At 48.5% G+C, this 22787-nt stretch overlaps 1 protein-coding gene across 10 annotated transcripts in view; it reads left to right on the top strand.

Annotated features, from left to right (window-relative positions):
• The window catches only part of DYSF (dysferlin), a 794684-nt gene that overhangs the window by 107247 nt on the left and 664650 nt on the right, over nt 1-22787 (top strand). For 4 of the 10 annotated variants that reach the window (XM_069205578.1, XM_069205580.1, XM_069205584.1 and 1 more), the window contains exon 1: nt 674-2417. The exons of 3 other annotated variants lie outside the window; for them this stretch is intronic. In XM_069205578.1, coding sequence (XP_069061679.1) covers nt 2324-2417 — 94 coding nt within the window. In that variant the 5' untranslated portion in view covers nt 674-2323. Of the gene's footprint in view, nt 1-673; nt 2418-22787 lie in introns of those variants that run through there. 3 more of the 10 variants (XM_069205585.1, XM_069205586.1, XM_069205588.1) reach the window with 1 other exon arrangement.

A 22787-nucleotide genomic window follows, 5' to 3' on the forward strand; every position in this document is an offset into this window, starting at 1 on the left:
AAGGAGCTGTCCGCCCCTCACATCTCCTTTGGGGGCCCTCACATCTCATGGGGGCCCTCACATCCCCTCTGAGGGCACCCAAGGAGCTGTCTGCCCGTCATATCTCCTTTGGGGGCCCTCACGTCTCCTAGGGGGCTCTAACATCTTCTGGGGACCCTCACATCTTTTGGGGGCCCGCAGATAGTTTTCTGCCACTTACATCTTGTCGGGGGCCCCTCTCATCCCCTCGGGGGACCTGAGATCTTCTGAGGGGCCTCACATCTACTGGGGATACTGACATCTTCTGGGGGCCCGCAGGAAACTATCTGCCACTCACATCCCCTCGGGAGGCCCTCACATCCCCTCTGGGGGCCCTCACATCTTTTGGGGGACCCTGACATCTTCTTGGGGCCCGCAGGGAACTATCTGCCACTCACATCCCTCGGGAGGCCCTCACATCCCCTCTGGGGCCCTCTCATCTCCTCGGGGAGCCTGATATTTCCTCGGGGGCCCTCGGATCTCCAGGGGGCAGCAGGGAGCTGTCTGCCCCTCTCTTCCCCTCTGGGGCCCTTACATGCCCTCGGGGGCCCACAGGCGAGGGCGGGGGGTCCGGACCGGACACCCCCAGGTCTGCCAGCCCAGGACCGCCCCGCACGCGTCCGCCCGGGGATCCGAGCCCTCTCCCGGGTAGGCGGGGTCTGCCCGGGCGCTGCTCCCGGCGCCGCTTCCCTCTCGGCCGCATCCTGACCCGCGGCACCGGCCGGAGGAGTGTGACCCTCGGCAGAGGGTGGGAGAGCGGCCACTTCTGGGGACCTAACCCTTACTGCACGGGGAACCCCCGGACTGCACCCCCTGGAGGGGCCCGTCCTCTGCTGCAGCACCCACTGCACCCCCCGAGGACCCGCACACTGCATCCAGTGCGAGGACTCACCCCCTGGTGCACACAGCCTGCAGCCCCCAAGAGTATCCCTGCAGTGGACCCCTAAGAGGACTCTTCCAGGTCCCCCTCAGAGGACCCTTCCACTGCACCCCCAGAGAACCCGCACACTGCATCCAGTGCAAGGACTGCACCCCCAGAGGACCCGCTCACTGCATCCAGTGCAAGGACTGCACCCCCAGAGGACTCGCTCACTGCATCCAGTGCAAGGACTGCACCACCAGAGGACCCGCTCACTGGATCCAGTGCAAGGACTGCACCCCCTGGCGTGCACAGCCTGCAGCCCCCAAGAGTATCCCTGCAGTGGACCCCTAAGAGGACTCTTCCAGGTCCCCCTCAGAGGACCCTTCCACTGCACCCCCAGAGAACCCGCACACTGCATCCAGTGCAAGGACTGCACCTCCAGAGGACCCGCTCACTGCATCCAGTGCAAGGACTGCACCCCCAGAGGACTCGCTCACTGCATCCAGTGCAAGGACTGCACCACCAGAGGACCCGCTCACTGGATCCAGTGCAAGGACTGCACCCCCTGGCGTGCACAGCCTGCAGTCCCCGAGAGGATCCCTGCAGTGGATCCCTAAGAGGACTCTTCCAGGACCCCCTCAGAGGACCCTTCCAGTGCACCCCCAGAGAGGTCCCGCACACTGCATCCAGTGCAAGGACTGCACCCCCAGAGAACCCGTACACTGCATCCAGTGCAAGGACTCAACCCCAGAGGACCCGCACACTGCATCCAGTGCAAGGACTCATCCCCTGGAGGGTCCCCGTCCTCTGCTGCAGCACCCACTGCACCCCTAGAGGACCCGCACACTGCATCCAGTGCAAGGACTGCACCCCCAGAGAACCCTCACACTGCATCCAGTGCAAGGACTGCACCCCCTGGCGCGCACAGCCTGCAGTCCCCGAGAGGATCCCTGCAGTGGACCCCTAAGAGGACTCTTGCAGGACCCCCTCAGAGGACCCTTCCAGTGCACCACCAGAGGACCCGCACACTGCATCCAGTGCAAGGACTGCACCCCCAGAGAACCCGTACACTGCATCCAGTGCGAGGACTCATCCCCTGGAGGGTCCCCGTCCTCTGCTGCAGCACCCACTGCATCACTAGAGGACCCGCACACTGCATCCAGTGCAAGGACTCACCCCTTGGAGAGGGGAACCTATCCCCTGCTGCACACAGCCTTCAGTCCTCGTGAGGATCCCTCCAGTGGACCCCTCAGAGGACCCTTCCACTACACCCCAGAGAGGATCCCTGCAGTGGACCCTTCCACTGCACCCCAGAGAGGATCCCTCCAGTGGACCCCTCAGAGGACCCTTCCACTACAGCCCTGTGAGGACACGTGCGCTGCTGAGGACCCGTTCTCCTGCCGCAGCCTTACTTTGCGCTGCATTTCTGCAGCGCCTTGAAGCATGCTGCGCTGCGTGCTGCAGAGAGCGTCTAGCCTGCCCAATGTGGAGAAGGGCGACAAGCACAGCGACCCGGTGGCTAGCCTCAGCTTCCGAGGTGAGTGTGGGGGCAGGGGCCCCCCATCCTCGGGGGGCGGCAGGGGCCACTGCTCCTCAGTGCGGAAACCTTGCATTAATGGCGTGTGTCGGAGGGAAGTAGGAGGGCACTGAGTGCTAGTCTTCGGTGAATGAGTGAGTAAATGCATGTAGAATTGAAGAAGAAAATGTCTCCGTGTCTGGGGAATCCGCGGCGAACCGCTGAAGCGTTCGAATGAATGAATGAAGCACTGAATGGATCGACCAACAACTGAGTTGAAAAAAGTACGAATAACTGTAACAACGAACGGATGAATGAATGTTTGCATGAGTGGATGCATAATAAGCGCTTAAAGGGGCGGGTGAGTGAGTGCATGGACCTCTCCTTGCATGGATGGTCGCATAGATCAATGAACGCGGAATGAATGACTAAATGAACGAACGGGCGAGTGTGTCCCACAGTTGGCGGACAAACTGAGCAATAGCTGAAGGGGAAAGCGACCGGCTTAGGTGAAACAACATCGAAGCAATGAATGCATGAATGAGTGATGCTAAAATGGATGCATGTATGGATGGAGGGCTGCATCAGCGAGTGCGCTGGATGAGTGATATATTTTTAAGGAGACTTTTACCACCTTGGAATCTCTGGACGTGACCGTGGTAGGAGCTTTACTTCCATGTAAAACACGGCTTGCCTCTTGTAGTGTTTGAATCTTGTCACCCCAGGGGGCAGGGAGTATTTTTAGCCTCTTATCATACTGAAGCGGGGTCACTACGGCGTCACCGAGGGCCAGTCCTCTCCTTGTGCATGGATATTCCCGAATATTCCAGTTTAGATGGTCTGGGGCCATTCACAGGCTCATTGAGCTGCATGCAGCTGTTCTTCAGGGGTACTGTTGACGTACTCCTGCACCCCCCCGTTACGCCCCCACACACGCCTCGTGTTTTCTGCAGCATTTGTTTCTGCACAGGTTGATGTTTTTCAGTACCTTAAATGATAGGTTAATGCACAATCCAACTTGATAGCAGTTTTTACATCGCCTCGGAAGGATAAAAGGCTGAGCATACCCGACACACACACACGCGTGCATTAACCCTCTGAGCTGCCTTACCAGCTCACAAATCAAGGTGTGACTTATAGAACATGTTCACGGGGAGGGGGCTCTCCACAGTTTCCACATTCCAGTCCCCAACACGTGCAGAAGTGGGGGTGAGGAGCCCGGGGTGTCCGATCGCCCGTGTTTCGTGAGTTGTGTTTTTCAGACACAGCCTCCCGCCCCTCCCCCAGGAATCCATGCCCCCCCTGCAGCAGCTGCACGCCCCCGAGCCTCTGGTGATTGGTGCTGCCCATATATAGCCCTTGTCTGCCGGGAGCAGCGCTCCCCAGGCCCCCGGAGCTCTGGGCCTGACTCACCCGTCTACATCCTTGTGTCCCTCTCACACTCCCCTACGCTCCCCCTCACCTTCCTGCCTCCATCCTGAGCCTTGTGTATCCTCGGGGGATGGCCACGCCCCGGCCATAATGCGCTTTATGATCTTTAGATAGTTTGTTCTTTTTGTATAGCGCCAACGTGTTTCTTTGTGGCGCTAGGCACTCCGTCCATAGATGAGTTTATATTTATTTTGATGTATATAGCGCCAACATGTTGCCTCATGGCCTGGCCAGCTGGTAAGCGCCCCAGCCATAGTTGGGTGTATGATCTTTAGTTATTATATCAGTTTTGTATAGCGCCAACATGTGTTTTCTGGTGGCCACTCCTAAGCGTCGGGGTCCATAATAGAGTTTATATTTATTTTGTCAGTTTTGTATAGCGCCAACTTGTTTCCTGGTTGCCACTTCTATGCGCCCCGTCCATAATTGAGTTTATATTTATATTGTCAGTTTTGTATAGCGCCAACATGTTTTCTGGTGGCCACTTCTATGCGCCCCGTCCATAACTGAGTTTATATTTATTTTTGATTGTTTTATATAGCGCCAGCATGTTTCCTGGTGGCTACTTGTAAGCGCCCCGTCCATAGCTGAGTTTATGATATTTATTTTGTTTGTTTTATTTAGCGCCAACATGTTGCCTTGTCGCCACTCTGAAGCGTCCCGTCCGCAGTTGGATTTGTGATATTGCTTTGTATAGCGCCGACATGTTGCCTGCTGCATCCAAGCGCTGCGTCCCAACAGCGGTTTGGTGAGGTCCTCTCATTAGTGAAAGGATAACAATTATTGCCTTTTCTACAGTGCTCACTGTAAACTTCAATAGGTCATGTTCACAAAGGCATTTTGGAGTATGTTAAAGGTTTACTCCCGTAGCACCCTTTTACGTACTCTGATCTGCTCTTGTGAGTTGGACCTAAACATCGGATGTGAATAGAACGAGAACAACTGGAAAGGGCTATTGGTACCTTTACTACCAGAGAGATGAACATTTCGACCGGTTCACCAGGGCATGCAAGAGTATTATAAACGAGTACTCCTGCAGTACCACTTCCGTGCTCGTAAATATTTTTGTGAATCAGCCCCAATGTCTCCTAACACCTTAATAACCTCACTGGTACACATTTAACCACATTTGAAAGATGAAAGCCTGAGCCTGTTCCGCTGGAAACGAGCATGCGCCGTGCTTGTCTCTGAGTGGGTGCGTAACCCACTGAGCTGTACTGGCATCTGGAAGTGCTGGGCATTGAAAACTCAGTATATCTAGGCGCTACAGTAAAGTATTTGACTCACTTCCAGGACCAGTCTAGTGATGGAGTAGGTGAACATGAAGTATTTGTAAGGACCTGAACCAGTCTTCAGTTTATTATAATCATTGTTATTCTCTTCATTAATGTTATTTTTACATATTGGTAATCTCATTATGGTGTAGTAGTATCGTTACTGAATTGTCAGTAGTAGTAATAGTAACAGTAGAACCAGTGGCTGTAATTATGTATTATAATTAGTAGTGGAAGTGTGAGTAGGAGTGATAGTAACATTAGTACTAACGGCAGTAATTATGTAATACCATTAGTACTGTAAGTCGGGGTAGTAGTACTAGTAGCAGTAGTAGAACCAGTATAGCAGCAGCAATGGTCTTATTAGTACAGTACAGATTGTAATAGTAGCAACAGAGATAGTTTAGTACCAGTATTAGTAGTAAAGACATCAGTAGTAATAGTTCAGTAGTGCTACTAGTAGTATTAATAATTGTAGTACTAATGTCAGTAAATATGTAATATCACCAGTAGTAGAAGTGTTAGTAGTAGGGATAGTAACAGTAGTACTAATGGCAGTAATTATTTAGTACTATTTGTAGTAGAAGTGAGAGTAGTATTGATAGTAACAGTAGTACTAATGGCAGTAATTATGCAAAATGATTTGTAGTAGAAGTTAGAGTAGTAGTGATACTTGTCGTAGTACCAATGGCAGTAATTATGCAATACTATTAGTAGTAAAAGTGGGAGTAGTAGTGATAGTAACAGTAGTACTATTGGCAGTAATTACATAATACTATTTGTAGTAGAAGTGGGAATAATGCTAATAGTAACAGTAGTACTGATGGCAGTAATTATGTAATACTTTTAGTGCTAGACGTCAGGATAGTTGCAAAAGTAACGCTAGTAGAAACAGTATAGCAGCAATAATGGTCGTATTAGTACAGTACAGATTGTAATAGTAGCAACAGAGATAGTTTAGTACCAGTATTAGTAGTAAAGACATCAGTAGTAATAGTTCAGTAGTGCCAATAGTGGTATTACTAATTGTAGTACTAATGTCAGTAAATATGTAACATCACCAGTAGTAGAAGTGTTAGTAGTCGTGATAGTAACAGTAGTACTAATGGCAGTAATTATTTAGTACTATTTGTAGTAGACATGATAGTAGTAGTGATAGTAACAGTAGTACAGAATACTGTTAGTATTAGAAGTAGGAATAATGCTAACAGTAACAGTAGTACTGATGGCAGTAATTATGTAATACTATTAGTGCTAGACGTCTGGATAGTAGTAAAAGTAACGGTAGTAGCACCAGTATTGCAGCAGTAATGGTAATGTCACTACGGTGCAGATTGTAATATTAGTAACCGAGATAGTTTAGTACTGGTATTAGTAGCAAAGGCATCAGCAGTAATAGTTTCAGTGGTGCTACTAGTAGTATTACGAATAGTAGTATTAATGGCAGTAAATATGCAATATCACCAGTATTAGAAGTGTGAGTAGCAGCAACAGTAGTTGGTAGTAATGGTAGTACTAATGGCAGTAATTATGCAATACTATTTGTAGGAGAAGGGGGAATAGTAGTGATAGTAATAGTCATACTAATGGCAGTAATTATGTAATACTATTTGTAGTAGAAGTGTGAGTAGTAGTGATAGTAACTGTAGCACTAATGGCGGTACTTATGTGATACGATTTTCAGTAGAAGTGGGAGTAGTAGTGATAGTAACAGTAGTACTAATAGCAGTAATTATGTAACACTCTTTGTAGTAGAAGTGTTAATAGTAGTGATAGTAACAGTATTACTAATGGCAGTAATTATGCAATACTATTTGTAGTAGAAGTGTGAGTAGTAGTGATAATAACAGTAGCACTAATGGCGGTAATTATGTGATACGATTTTTCAGTAGAAGTGGGAGTAGTAGTGATAGTAACAGTAGTACTAGTAGTAGTAATTATGTAACACTATTTGTCGTAGAAGTGTGAGTAGTAGTGATAGTAACAGTAGCACTAACAACAGTAATTATGTAATAATATTTGTAGTAGAAATAGGAGTAGTACAGTAGTGATGGTAACAATAGTACTAATAGTAGCAATGTAATATTATTTGTAGTAGAAATGGGAGTAGGAGTGATAGTAACAGTAGTACTAATGGCAGTAATTATGCAATATTATTCACACAAGAAGTGGGAGAAGTAGTGGTAGTAGCAGTAGTGCTAATGGTAGTAATCATGTAATACTATTAGGTGTAAACGCTGGAGTAGTAGTGATAGTAATAGTAGTAGAACCAGTACAGCAGCAGTAATGGTACTATTAGTACAGTACACACTGTAATAGTAACAGAGGTAGTTTAGTACCAGTACTAACAGTAGAGGTATCAGTAGTAATAGTTTCAGTAGTGCTGCTAGTAGTATAGTAGTATTATTAGTAGCAGTACTGATGGCAATACATATGTAATATCACCGGTAGTAGAAGTGTGAGTAATAGTGATAGTAACAGTAGTACCAGTGTCAGTAATAATGTAATACTATTTGTATTAGAAGTGGGAGTAGTAAAGATAGTAGAAGCAGTACTAATGGCAGTAATTATGTAATACTATTAGTGCTAGAAGTCGAGGTAGTAGTACTAGTAACAGTAGTAGAACCCGTATAGCAGCAGTAATGGTAGTATAAGTATGATACAGATTGTAATAGTAGTAACAGACATAGTTTAGTAGTAGAGGCATCAGTAGTGATAGTTTCAGTAGTGCTACTATTAGTATTGGTAATAGTAGTACTACTTGCAGTAAATATGTAGTAGAAGTAGTAGTAATAGTAACAGTTGCATTAATGGCAGTAATTATGTAATACTATTAGTAGTCGTGGGAGTAGAAGTAATAGTAACAGTAGTAGAACCAGCATAGCAGCGGTAATGGTAGTATTAGAACAACACACATTATAAAAGTAGGAACAAAGATAGTTCAGTAATAGTATTAGTAGGAGAGGTATCAGTTATAGTAGCAATTGTGCTATTAATAGTATTAGTAACAATATGGTAGTAATTATATAATACGACTAGTAGTAGATGTGGATGTAGAAGTAATAGTAACAGTAGTAGAACCAGTGTAGCAGCAGTAATGGAAGTATTAGCACAGCACACATTGTAATAGCAGTAACAGAGATAGTTTAGTAACAGTATTAATAGTAGTAGTATCAGTAGTCATGGCAGCTATAATGCGGTACTTCCATTAATAGTAGTACCAGTACTAGCATTCCTATTCGCAACTTTCTTGGCAATAGTAGTGTGGTGGTGTTAAGCATAGTGCCTACTAGAGCATTAACAGTAATATTAGCAGTAGGACCAGCTGTTTTATGTGTTTTGGTGCTGCTCAGGGCTCTCCTAGAGTGGGGGTGCGCCCAGACTGTACCCCCTCTTACTAGAGGGTGCCTACCAGGGGCATGAAGAGTGGCATTTGGTGACAGGTGACTGAGTGGACCCAGCAGTGTTCAGTCTCGTGACCTCCAAGTTACCTCCAAAGTCATGCAGCATCCACAGTAACCCACTGAGCTATCCCATCAGCTGCCTCTGCCTTTTAACGGATGTCTGTAACTAACCATTCTCCCTGGAGTCTGGACCTCCTGCCAGTGAATAATCCCGGAGCTCATGGGGGGGGGGGGGGGGGGGGGGGGGGGGGTTGGACTTAGGCTTTAGGCAGCGGACAGAGCCGGCACGCTCCAGGTGCAGAAGGGAGTCTGAGGTCCTCCCTGAGCTCTTGAGGCAAGCTCTGCCTTCATCTGTCACATCTTTTCAGACCTGCAACTGCTTGTTTCACGAGCTGCCACCTTCAGCAGCATTCATGCCTGAAAAGGCCTTCCAAACTTGAAGTGCTTAGAAGCCCGAGGAAGTGGGCCAGCATTACTTTGCATCTGACCGGTCCATCATAATAAATAAACAAAATACATTGAAAAAAATATAATATAAGGATAAGGAGTGGACGGGGAGCAAAGTGGGAGGAAATGGAGCCTGGTTGGCATGAAAAGAGAGCACACGGGGGAAGTGGAGGAAAAGGCATGCGGAGGGAGCGCAAGGAAACACATGCGCCGTCATGGATAAAAGAGTCCCTCAAGTATGCATCGGAAGGATACAGCTCATTCACTGAGAACACAGTGAAGTGGGTATGCTCTTGGGTGGAACAAACACAGGAACAGGAAGGAATTCCATTGAATCAACGGCAGACAATTGAGATAGACAACAAAACCATCCAATCAAGGACAAGGTGCTGCCCCAAAGCCCACTCTAAATATAACTTATGTATTGGAAACATGACTTCCCCCAACAGGCAGCTAAAGCAGCCGCTAGACGAGACCTAATAAGGGCTGTAGGTGCAGAAGAAGAAATGATAAAAAAAAAAACACACACATATTATAGGTATAGCTGAAAATATGTCTCTTGGGCCTGCAAAGCGTACAGAAGTTATTATTTCAAGAACCAAAATAATTTAAAATGAAAATATCACAGCATGTAAATTAATGTGCATTTCCCACACAAAACACGACCAAGAAGCACTAGCCGTTAGTGTGGGTATTAAATTATTTTACTTGATTAAAATTGTTTAACAGAACAGGCACAAAACACTGTTTATTAGACTGTATTTTAAAGTCTTGTGTTGGGCTTGGCTCCCCAAGTCTCCAGGCCTGTGTCCGACTGGCTTGGTGGATGGGCTGCTATGGATCATGTGGGGTGCAGTTCTTAATTTATGGGTAGGGGGGGATACGCAGCTTCAAAATGGATGGTGTAAGGAAATGCCTCCTTGGCATGGTTGCCCCCTGACTTTTTGCCTTTGCTGATGCTATGTTTACAATTGAAAGTGTGCTGAGGCCTGCTAACCAGGCCCCAGCACCAGTGTTCTTTCCCTAACCTGTACTTTTGTATCCACAATTGGCAGACCCTGGCATCCAGATAAGTCCCTTGTAACTGGTACTTCTAGTACCAAGGGCCCTGATGCCAAGGAAGGTCTCTAAGGGCTGCAGCATGTCTTATGCCACCCTGGAGACCTCTCACTCAGCACAGACACACTGCTTGCCAGCTTGTGTGTGCTAGTGAGGACAAAACGAGTAAGTCGACATGGCACTCCCCTCAGGGTGCCATGCCAGCCTCTCACTGCCTATGCAGTATAGGTAAGACACCCCTCTAGCAGGCCTTACAGCCCTAAGGCAGGGTGCACTATACCATAGGTGAGGGTACCAGTGCATGAGCATGGTACCCCTACAGTGTCTAAACAAAACCTTAGACATTGTAAGTGCAGGGTAGCCATAAGAGTATATGGTCTGGGAGTCTGTCAAACACGAACTCCACAGCACCATAATGGCTACACTGAAAACTGGGAAGTTTGGTATCAAACTTCTCAGCACAATAAATGCACACTGATGCCAGTGTACATTTTATTGTAAAATACACCACAGAGGGCACCTTAGAGGTGCCCCCTGAAACTTAACCGACTGTCTGTGTAGGCTGACTAGTTCCAGCAGCCTGCCACACCAGAGACATGTTGCTGGCCCCATGGGGAGAGTGCCTTTGTCACTCTGAGGCCAGTAACAAAGCCTGCACTGGGTGGAGATGCTAACACCTCCCCCAGGCAGGAGCTGTAACACCTGGCGGTGAGCCTCAAAGGCTCACCCCTTTGTCACAGCCCAGCAGGGCACTCCAGCTTAGTGGAGTTGCCCGCCCCCTCCGGCCACGGCCCCCACTTTTGGCGGCAAGGCTGGAGGGAACAAAGAAAGCAACAAGGAGGAGTCACTGGCCAGTCAGGACAGCCCCTAAGGTGTCCTGAGCTGAAGTGACTCTAACTTTTAGAAATCCTCCATCTTGCAGATGGAGGATTCCCCCAATAGGGTTAGGATTGTGACCCCCTCCCCTTGGGAGGAGGCACAAAGAGGGTGTACCCACCCTCAGGGCTAGTAGCCATTGGCTACTAACCCCCCAGACCTAAACACGCCCTTAAATTTAGTATTTAAGGGCTACCCTGAACCCTAGAAAATTAGATTCCTGCAACTACAAGAAGAAGGACTGCCCAGCTGAAAACCCCTGCAGCGGAAGACCAGAAGACGACAACTGCCTTGGCTCCAGAAACTCACCGGCCTGTCTCCTGCCTTCCAAAGATCCTGCTCCAGCGACGCCTTCCAAAGGGACCAGCGACCTCGACATCCTCTGAGGACTGCCCCTGCTTCGAAAAGACAAGAAACTCCCGAGGACAGCGGACCTGCTCCAAGAAAAGCTGCAACTTTGTTTCCAGCAGCTTTAAAGAACCCTGCAAGCTCCCCGCAAGAAGCGTGAGACTTGCAACACTGCACCCGGCGACCCCGACTCGGCTGGTGGCGATCCAACACCTCAGGAGGGACCCCAGGACTACTCTAAGACTGTGAGTACCAAAACCTGTCCCCCCTGAGCCCCCACAGCGCCGCCTGCAGAGGGAATCCCGAGGCTTCCCCTGACCGCGACTCTTTGAATCCTAAAGTCCCGACGCCTGGGAGAGACCCTGCACCCGCAGCCCCCAGGACCTGAAGGACCGGACTTTCACTGGAGAAGTGACCCCCAGGAGTCCCTCTCCCTTGCCCAAGTGGAGGTTTCCCCGAGGAACCCCCCCCTTGCCTGCCTGCAGCGCTGAAGAGATCCCGAGATCTCTCATAGACTAACATTGCGAACCCGACGCTTGTTTCTACACTGCACCCGGCCGCCCCCGCGCCGCTGAGGGTGAAATTTCTGTGTGGACTTGTGTCCCCCCCGGTGCCCTACAAAACCCCCCTGGTCTGCCCTCCGAAGACGCGGGTACTTACCTGCAAGCAGACCGGAACCGGGGCACCCCCTTCTCTCCATTCTAGCCTATGCGTTTTGGGCACCACTTTGAACTCTGCACCTGACCGGCCCTGAGCTGCTGGTGTGGTGACTTTGGGGTTGCTCTGAACCCCCAACGGTGGGCTACCTTGGACCAAGAACTAAGCCCTGTAAGTGTCTTACTTACCTGGTTAACCTAACAAATACTTACCTCCCCTAGGAACTGTGAAAATTGCACTGTGTCCGCTTTTAAAACAGCTATTTGTGAATAACTTGAAAAGTATACATGCAATTTTGATGATTTGAAGTTCCTAAAGTACTTACCTGCAATACCTTTCGAATGAGATATTACATGTAGAATTTGAACCTGTGGTTCTTAAAATAAACTAAGAAAAGATATTTTTCTATACAAAAACCTATTGGCTGGATTTGTCTCTGAGTGTGTGTACCTCATTTATTGTCTATGTGTATGTACAACAAATGCTTAACACTACTCCTTGGATAAGCCTACTGCTCGACCACACTACCACAAAATAGAGCATTAGTATTATCTCTTTTTGCCACTATCTTACCTCTAAGGGGAACCCTTGGACTCTGTGCATGCTATTCCTTACTTTGAAATAGCACATACAGAGCCAACTTCCTACATTGGTGGATCAGCGGTGGGGTACAAGACTTTGCATTTGCTGGACTACTCAGCCAATACCTGATCACACGACAAATTCCAAAATTGTCATTAGAAATTCATTTTTGCAATTTGAAATTTTTCTAAATTCTTAAAAGTCCTGCTAGGGCCTTGTGTGTTAAGTCCCTGTTTAGCATTGTCTTTTAGAGTTTAAAAAGTTTGTTAAAAGTTTGAATTAGACTCTAGAAACAGTTTTAGATTCTTAAAAAAGTATTCCAACTCTTAGCAGAATAATGTCTGATACAGAGATGCAGGTGGTGGAACTCGACACCACACCTTACCTCCATCTTAAGATGAGGGAGCTAAGGTCTCTCTGTAATATAAAGAAAATAACCATTGGCTCCAGACCTACCAAAATTCAGCTCCAGGAGCTGTTGGCAGAGTTTGAAAAAGCCAACCCCTCTGATGATGACATCACAGAGGAAGAAATTAGTGACTTGGAGGCCAATGTCCCTCCTCCAGTCCTAAATAGGGAGAACAGGACCCCTCAAGTCCTGTCTCCAACTGTGTTAGTCAGAAATAGTGAGTCCCTCACAGGAGGGTCCCACATTTCTGAAATCACTGAGGATGCTCTCAGTGAAGATGACCTCCTGTTAGCCAGGATGGCCAAAAGATTGGCTTTAGAGAGACAACTCCTAGCCATAGAAAGGGAAAGACAAGAGATGGGCCTAGGACCCATCAATGGTGGCAGCAATATAAATAGGGTCAGAGATTCGCCTGACATGTTAAAAATCCCCAAAGGGATTGTGACAAAATTTGAAGATGGTGATGACATCACCAAGTGGTTCACAGCTTTTGAGAGGGCTTGTGTAACCAGAAAAGTGAACAGATCTCACTGGGGTGCTCTCCTTTGGGAAATGTTCACTGGAAAGTGTAGGGATTGACTCCTCACACTCTCTGGAAAAGATGCAGAATCTTATGACCTCATGAAGGGTACCCTGATTGAGGGCTTTGGATTCTCCACTGAGGAGTACAGGATTAGGTTCAGGGGGGCTCAAAAATCCTCGAGCCAGACCTGGGTTGACTTTGTTGACTACTCAGTGAAAACACTAGATGGTTGGATTCAAGGCAGTGGTGTAAGTAATTATGATGGGCTGTACAATTTATTTGTGAAAGAACACCTGTTAAGTAATTGTTTCAATGATAAACTGCATCAGCATCTGGTAGACCTAGGACCAATTTCTCCCCAAGAATTGGGAAAGAAGGCGGACCATTGGGTCAAGACAAGGGTGTCCAAGACTTCAACAGGGGGTGACCAAAAGAAAGGGGTCACAAAGACTCCCCAGGGGAAGGGTGATGAGACAACCAAAACTAAAAATAGTAAAGAGTCTTCTACAGGCCCCCAAAAACCTGCACAGGAGGGTGGGCCCAGAGCCTCTTCACAAAACAATGGGTACAAGGGTAAAAACTTTGATCCCAAAAAGGCCTGGTGTCATAGCTGTAAACAGCATGGACACCAAACTGGAGACAAGGCCTGTCCCAAGAAAGGTTCCACTCCAAACTCCCATCCAGGTAACACTGGTATGGCTAGTCTCCAAGTGGGATCAACAGTGTGCCCAGAGCAAATCAGGGTCCACACTGAAGCTATTCTAGTTTCTGAGGGTGGGGTGGATTTAGCCACACTAGCTGTCTGGCCGCCTAACATGCAAAAATACAGACAGCAACTCTTAATTAATGGGACTAGAATAGAGGGCCTGAGGGATACAGGTGCCAGTGTCACCATGGTGACAGAGAAACTGGTTTCCCCTGGCCAATACCTGACTGGAAAAACTTACACAGTCACCAACGCTGACAATCAGAGAAAAGTACATCCCATGGCAATGGTTACTTTAGAATGGGGAGGGGTCAATGGCCTGAAACAGGTGGTGGTCTCCTCAAATATCCCAGTGGACTGTCTGCTTGGAAATGACCTGGAGTCCTCAGCATGGGCTGAGGTAGAACTAAAAACCCATGCAGCAATGCTGGGTATCCCTGAACTGGTGTGTGTGAAAACAAGAGCACAGTGCAAGGCACAGGGTGAACAAGTAGAGCTGGAGTCTGGAAGAATGGCCCAGCCTACCAAGAGAACAGGAAAGTCAGTTGGGAAACCAACTACAACACAGCAAAAGAAAGGGAACCTCTCTTCTCAGGAAGAAGTTCTGCCCTCTGAGGGAACTGAGCCTTTGGAGCTTGAACCTTATCAGGTTGAGCTCTTAGGCCCAGGGGGACCCTCAAGGGAGGAGCTGTGTAAGGGACAAGAAACCTGTCCCTCTCTTGAAGGCCTTAGGCAGCAAGCTGCTGAAGAGTCCAAAGGCAAGAAAAATGGAACACATAGGGTCTATTGGGAAGATGGACTCCTATACACTGAGGCCAGAGACCCCAAACCTGGTGCCACTAGGAGAGTGGTAGTGCCTCAGCTGTTCAGAGAGTTCATCCTAACATTGGCCCATGACATTCCCCTTGCTGGACATTTGGGACAAACCAAGACGTGGGAGAGGTTAGTCAACCACTTCTACTGGCCCAATATGTCCAACATGGTTAAGGAGTTTTGCCTCTCCTGCCCCACCTGACAAGCCAGTGGTAAGACAGGTGGGCACCCAAAGGCCCCCCTCATTCCACTTCCAGTGGTGGGGGTCCCCTTTGAAAGAGTGGGTGTGGACATAGTTGGTCCACTAGAACCTCCCACAGCCTCAGGAAATATGTATATCCTGGTAGTAGTGGATCATGCTACCAGGTATCCTGAAGCTATTCCCCTTAGGTCGACTACTGCCCCTGCAGTAGCCAAGGCCCTCATTGGTATCTTTACCAGAGTGGGTTTCCCTAAGGAGGTGGTGTCTGACAGAGGTGCCAACTTCATGTCAGCATACCTAAAGCACATGTGGAATGGGTGTGGAGTGACTTATAAATTCACTACACCATACCATCCACAAACTAATGGCTTGGTTGAGAGATTCAACAAGACATTAAAAGGCATGATCATGGGGCTCCCAGAAAAGCTCAAAAGGAGATGGGATGTCCTCTTGCCATGTCTGCTTTTCGCTTACAGAGAGGTGCCACAGAAGGGAGTAGGATTCTCACCCTTTGAACTTCTGTTTGGTCATCCTGTAAGAGGACCACTTGCTCTTGTTAAAGAAGGCTGGGAGAGACCTCTTCATGAGCCTAAACAAGACATAGTGGACTATGTACTTGGCCTTCGCTCTAGAATGGCAGAGTACATGGAAAAGGCAACCAAAAACCTTGAGGCCAGCCAACAGCTCCAGAAGTTTTGGTATGACCAAAAGGCTGCACTGGTTGAGTTCCAACCAGGGCAGAAAGTCTGGGTTCTGGAGCCTGTGGCTCCCAGGGCACTCCAGGACAAATGGAGTGGCCCTTACCCAGTGCTAGAAAGGAAGAGTCAGGTCACCTACCTGGTGGACCTGGGCACAAGCAGGAGCCCCAAGAGGGTGATCCATGTGAACCGCCTTAAGCTCTTCCATGACAGGGCTGATGTGAATCTGTTGATGGTAACAGATGAGGATCAGGAGGCAGAGAGTGAACCTCTCCCTGATCTTCTGTCATCAGACCCAAAAGATGGCACCGTAGATGGAGTGATCTACTCAGACACCCTCTCTGGCCAACAGCAAGCTGATTGTAGGAGAGTCCTACAACAGTTTCCTGAACTCTTCTCCTTAACCCCTGGTCAGACACACCTGTGTACCCATGATGTGGACACAGGAGACAGCATGCCTGTCAAAAACAAAATCTTTAGACAGTCTGACCATGTTAAGGAAAGCATCAAGGTGGAAGTCCACAAGATGCTGGAATTAGGAGTAATTGAGCGCTCTGACAGCCCCTGGGCTAGCCCAGTGGTCTTAGTCCCCAAACCTCACACCAAAGATGGAAAGAAAGAGATGAGGTTTTGTGTGGACTACAGAGGGCTCAATTCTGTCACCAAGACAGATGCTCATCCAATTCCAAGAGCTGATGAGCTCATAGATAAATTAGGTGCTGCCAAATTCTTAAGTACCTTTGACTTGACAGCAGGGTACTGGCAAATAAAAATGGCGCCTGGAGCAAAAGAGAAAACAGCATTCTCCACACCTGATGGGCATTATCAGTTTACTGTTATGCCCTTTGGTTTAAAGAATGCCCCTGCCACCTTCCAAAGGTTGGTGAATCAAGTCCTTGCTGGCTTGGAGTCCTTTAGCACAGCTTATCTTGATGATATTGCTGTCTTTAGCTCCACCTGGCAGGATCACCTGGTCCACCTGAAGAAGGTTTTGAAGGCTCTGCAATCTGCAGGCCTCTCTATCAAGGCATCCAAATGCCAGATAGGGCAGGGAACTGTGGTTTACTTGGGCCACCTTGTAGGTGGAGGCCAAGTTCAGCCACTCCAACCCAAGATCCAGACTATTCTGGACTGGGTAGCTCCAAAAACCCAGACTCAAGTCAGGGCATTCCTTGGCTTGACTGGGTATTACAGGAGGTTTGTGAAGGGATATGGATCCATTGTGACAGCCCTCACTGAACTCACCTCCAAGAAAATGCCCAAGAAAGTGAACTGGACTGTGGAATGCCAACAGGCCTTTGACACCCTGAAACAAGCAATGTGCTCAGCACCAGTTCTAAAAGCTCCAGATTATTCTAAGCAGTTCATTGTGCAGACTGATGCCTCTGAACATGGGATAGGGGCAGTTTTGTCCCAAACAAATGATGATGGCCTTGACCAGCCTGTTGCTTTCATTAGCAGGAGGTTACTCCCCAGGGAGCAGCGTTGGAGTGCCATTGAGAGGGAGGCCTGTGCTGTGGTTTGGTCCCCGAAGAAGCTGAGACCATACCTCTTTGGGACTCACTTCCTAGTTCAAACTGACCACAGACCTCTCAAATGGCTGATGCAAATGAAAGGTGAAAATCCTAAACTGTTGAGGTGGTCCATCTCCCTACAGGGAATGGACTTTATAGTGGAACACAGACCTGGGACTGCCCATGCCAATGCAGATGGCCTTTCCAGGTTCTTCCACTTAGAAAATAAAGACTCTCTTGGGAAAGGTTAGTCTCATCCTCTTTCGTTTGGGGGGGGGTTGTGTAAGGAAATGCCTCCTTGGCATGGTTGCCCCCTGACTTTTTGCCTTTGCTGATGCTATGTTTACAATTGAAAGTGTGCTGAGGCCTGCTAACCAGGCCCCAGCACCAGTGTTCTTTCCCTAACCTGTACTTTTGTATCCACAATTGGCAGACCCTGGCATCCAGATAAGTCCCTTGTAACTGGTACTTCTAGTACCAAGGGCCCTGATGCCAAGGAAGGTCTCTAAGGGCTGCAGCATGTCTTATGCCACCCTGGAGACCTCTCACTCAGCACAGACACACTGCTTGCCAGCTTGTGTGTGCTAGTGAGGACAAAACGAGTAAGTTGACATGGCACTCCCCTCAGGGTGCCATGCCAGCCTCTCACTGCCTATGCAGTATAGGTAAGACACCCCTCTAGCAGGCCTTACAGCCCTAAGGCAGGGTGCACTATACCATAGGTGAGGGTACCAGTGCATGAGCATGGTACCCCTACAGTGTCTAAACAAAACCTTAGACATTGTAAGTGCAGGGTAGCCATAAGAGTATATGGTCTGGGAGTCTGTCAAACACGAACTCCACAGCACCATAATGGCTACACTGAAAACTGGGAAGTTTGGTATCAAACTTCTCAGCACAATAAATGCACACTGATGCCAGTGTACATTTTATTGTAAAATACACCACAGAGGGCACCTTAGAGGTGCCCCCTGAAACTTAACCGACTGTCTGTGTAGGCTGACTAGTTCCAGCAGCCTGCCACACCAGAGACATGTTGCTGGCCCCATGGGGAGAGTGCCTTTGTCACTCTGAGGCCAGTAACAAAGCCTGCACTGGGTGGAGATGCTAACACCTCCCCCAGGCAGGAGCTGTAACACCTGGCGGTGAGCCTCAAAGGCTCACCCCTTTGTCACAGCCCAGCAGGGCACTCCAGCTTAGTGGAGTTGCCCGCCCCCTCCGGCCACGGCCCCCACTTTTGGCGGCAAGGCTGGAGGGAACAAAGAAAGCAACAAGGAGGAGTCACTGGCCAGTCAGGACAGCCCCTAAGGTGTCCTGAGCTGAAGTGACTCTAACTTTTAGAAATCCTCCATCTTGCAGATGGAGGATTCCCCCAATAGGGTTAGGATTGTGACCCCCTCCCCTTGGGAGGAGGCACAAAGAGGGTGTACCCACCCTCAGGGCTAGTAGCCATTGGCTACTAACCCCCCAGACCTAAACACGCCCTTAAATTTAGTATTTAAGGGCTACCCTGAACCCTAGAAAATTAGATTCCTGCAACTACAAGAAGAAGGACTGCCCAGCTGAAAACCCCTGCAGCGGAAGACCAGAAGACGACAACTGCCTTGGCTCCAGAAACTCACCGGCCTGTCTCCTGCCTTCCAAAGATCCTGCTCCAGCGACGCCTTCCAAAAGGACCAGCGACCTCGACATCCTCTGAGGACTGCCCCTGCTTCGAAAAGACAAGAAACTCCCGAGGACAGCGGACCTGCTCCAAGAAAAGCTGCAACTTTGTTTCCAGCAGCTTTAAAGAACCCTGCAAGCTCCCCGCAAGAAGCGTGAGACTTGCAACACTGCACCCGGCGACCCCGACTCGGCTGGTGGCGATCCAACACCTCAGGAGGGACCCCAGGACTACTCTAAGACTGTGAGTACCAAAACCTGTCCCCCCTGAGCCCCCACAGCGCCGCCTGCAGAGGGAATCCCGAGGCTTCCCCTGACCGCGACTCTTTGAATCCTAAAGTCCCGACGCCTGGGAGAGACCCTGCACCCGCAGCCCCCAGGACCTGAAGGACCGGACTTTCACTGGAGAAGTGACCCCCAGGAGTCCCTCTCCCTTGCCCAAGTGGAGGTTTCCCCGAGGAACCCCCCCCCTTGCCTGCCTGCAGCGCTGAAGAGATCCCGAGATCTCTCATAGACTAACATTGCGAACCCGACGCTTGTTTCTACACTGCACCCGGCCGCCCCCCGCGCCGCTGAGGGTGAAATTTCTGTGTGGGCTTGTGTCCCCCCCGGTGCCCTACAAAAGCCCCCTGGTCTGCCCTCCGAAGACGCGGGTACTTACCTGCAAGCAGACCGGAACCGGGGCACCCCCTTCTCTCCATTCTAGCCTATGCGTTTTGGGCACCACTTTGAACTCTGCACCTGACCGGCCCTGAGCTGCTGGTGTGGTGACTTTGGGGTTGCTCTGAACCCCCAACGGTGGGCTACCTTGGACCAAGAACTAAGCCCTGTAAGTGTCTTACTTACCTGGTTAACCTAACAAATACTTACCTCCCCTAGGAACTGTGAAAATTGCACTGTGTCCACTTTTAAAACAGCTATTTGTGAATAACTTGAAAAGTATACATGCAATTTTGATGATTTGAAGTTCCTAAAGTACTTACCTGCAATACCTTTCGAATGAGATATTACATGTAGAATTTGAACCTGTGGTTCTTAAAATAAACTAAGAAAAGATATTTTTCTATACAAAAACCTATTGGCTGGATTTGTCTCTGAGTGTGTGTACCTCATTTATTGTCTATGTGTATGTACAACAAATGCTTAACACTACTCCTTGGATAAGCCTACTGCTCGACCACACTACCACAAAATAGAGCATTAGTATTATCTCTTTTTGCCACTATCTTACCTCTAAGGGGAACCCTTGGACTCTGTGCATGCTATTCCTTACTTTGAAATAGCACATACAGAGCCAACTTCCTACAGATGGGTTTTAGGATCAGCCAGCCTTAGGAAATTATATAGAGTTGGGTGGTTTTCGAAAATCCTACAAAATCTGAAAGCTGGTATACACCTGGAGGGTGATCCATTAGTGGCATTTCCTGCACAATTTGATCTATAACACTGGTGGAAATCTCACCAGTGGATTTTCCTCTGGAGATGGCACCTTTTCCAGGAATATGAAGATTGACCATTAAAGTTCACCAATGAGTTAGGTTCATTCTTTGTTCGGTTTGGATTTGCAAGGTTGGGGTTTCACAGCTCCAAAATGCACCACAGTGTTCCACTGTGCGCGGTGCTTGTGAAAGGGCGGATAGCATCTATGGTCACAGTAACAGTCGGCAGCCCACAGAGTCAACCCCAACAGGGTCTCGGGATTTCGCAATATTCTTTGGGTTCTAAGAGCCCTCGTAGCGTCAAAGGAGTGGATCAGAACAGTGTCATATCTACTAAGATACAGTGGCGTTTCTCTCGCCCCTTGTGATGGCGCACTTTTGGTTTCCCTGCGCTGTGCGTAAACTCTTGCACCATAGTGCAAGCGTGTGATCTCTTGAATACATTTTGTATTGTAGTTGTAATCTTCCAGTACAAAATACTATGCTTAGACAGAGTAAACAACTTTTCTAATAACGACACATTTGCAAACTTTAAAATGTTTTGAGAGAAAGTTTTTTTCCTGCCTTTCCTGCCTGGAGGATGTCTAATGTTCTGATGTAAATCCCTGTCAAAGTTTCTTAGTAAATAAGGACTTGCATCAAAACCGTGGGGGTGGTAAGGGAACCCTCATGTACAACGGTAAGCCTCTTGATGCCAATGCCATGCATTCAATTTGGGCTAATTTCCAGCTCTTTTACATCACTTTTGTAATTGAAACCCGGCCAAAAGTGTTAGCAAACGAGGGCCATACAGTGGGCTTTGAATCTGCCCCGTTCAACCATTGTCTTTATTCAGTTAACCTCTTTCAGCCATTGGCTTGATTCTTTGTCAAGCACATCTTGGCTGAGCCCAGTGGAGTATTCATCTTTTAGTTAATGCTGTTGGCTGTTTGTGTGTATCCTTCCTCCTCCAGTCTAGTGCCTGCATTGAACTGGATGAGGGACTAATTTGCATTTATAGCCCCCTCTGTTTTCGCTTCTGTCTCCCTTCTTTGTGCCTCACTTAAATGTGCTACTGCTTTATGAGGTAGCTTAATAAACCCAGACCTATTGGCTTGCCAATGGTTCTTTATTAAGAGTTTGTGATGTGGAAGTATTTGTTTGCACATTACTTTTGTGTGAGCTTTGTTATTGCAAACTGCTGAGGCCTTGCAGAGTTCTCTAGGTGATGTTCTACGCATCTCTTTCACTGATATGTGTCTAAGAGTGAGCCTGGTTCTACAGAGAGCAGAGATGGAGAGAGGGAAGCGGTGTGGGGTGTCTGTGAAGAGGCAGCGGGAGCCCGGGGACGTGCTCACCTGAGGTAACAGCCAGTCTCGTCAGGACACGTCCCTGGCTGCTGATTCACAGGTAGGAATCACTTCAGAGACCTGCGAGGGACTTACAGCACGATCCCTGCAGCCCGACCCACTGTTGCTGCCCCAGTGACGGGTGTGTTTACAGACCTCAATCCAGACCCCTCTCCACACCAAGGGTCTTGTACTCAGATAAGGTTTACCACAAGACGTGGAGGGCTCTGTAGTGCCCTGCTGGACACGTTCTAGTGTTTCCACCAGCCACTCTGCTGAGGGCTGGCGTCCACACTCACCCCACACCCATCCATCACAGGCGTCACCAGTCAGCTGACCCTGCTAATAAATGGGGCCGCCTGCACGTGCCCGGAGCCAGTTATACCTACCCTAACTATGTGTCTGTGTCACCTTTATTGGTAGCATGAGGGCCTAGGGCCCCCAACACCACAGGTTCTGGGGACGCAGCATCCTGGGAGGAAAGAGTGCAGACAGCCCGAGACGGACTTTTAAGGGAGAAGATTTCCTAACAGGAAGAGGGAAGTGCTAGACTGTCAGATTAAAGCAGATTTAGAAAAGGCCACAGATTACTCTGAGTAAGCATAGTGAATAGGTAGGGTATACCAAGCATTTTCAGTATTAAAATAGTAGGCATGTTTAAAATTATGGCACAATTTCTCCAAAAATATTGGATAAATGTCATAGATTTTACGGCATCCTGATCACATGAAAACCAGCAGAAACAATCCAAGACTTTTGGGTCAGAGACAGTACCAAGGAGCATTATTTCTCTGTAATAGGAAATCCTGTATGTTTCTGTAATTATCATGATGCTTATTCACAGACTGTCCAGCACTGAAGTCAGTCCGCATTCTATTGGCTGTGGACTCTTTTATGCTACTACCCATATCCCTAGGTGGTTGTGGGGAAACAGCGCATCTCCTCACTGGCGTAACAATAGCCCCTGCAGTGGGTATGAGGGGGCCCGAGCTTCAGTGGGGGCCCCTCTGCACAGTACA

The sequence above is a fragment of the Pleurodeles waltl genome, chromosome 1_2 (genome assembly GCF_031143425.1).
Source record: "Pleurodeles waltl isolate 20211129_DDA chromosome 1_2, aPleWal1.hap1.20221129, whole genome shotgun sequence".
Classification (NCBI taxonomy): domain Eukaryota; kingdom Metazoa; phylum Chordata; class Amphibia; order Caudata; family Salamandridae; genus Pleurodeles; species Pleurodeles waltl.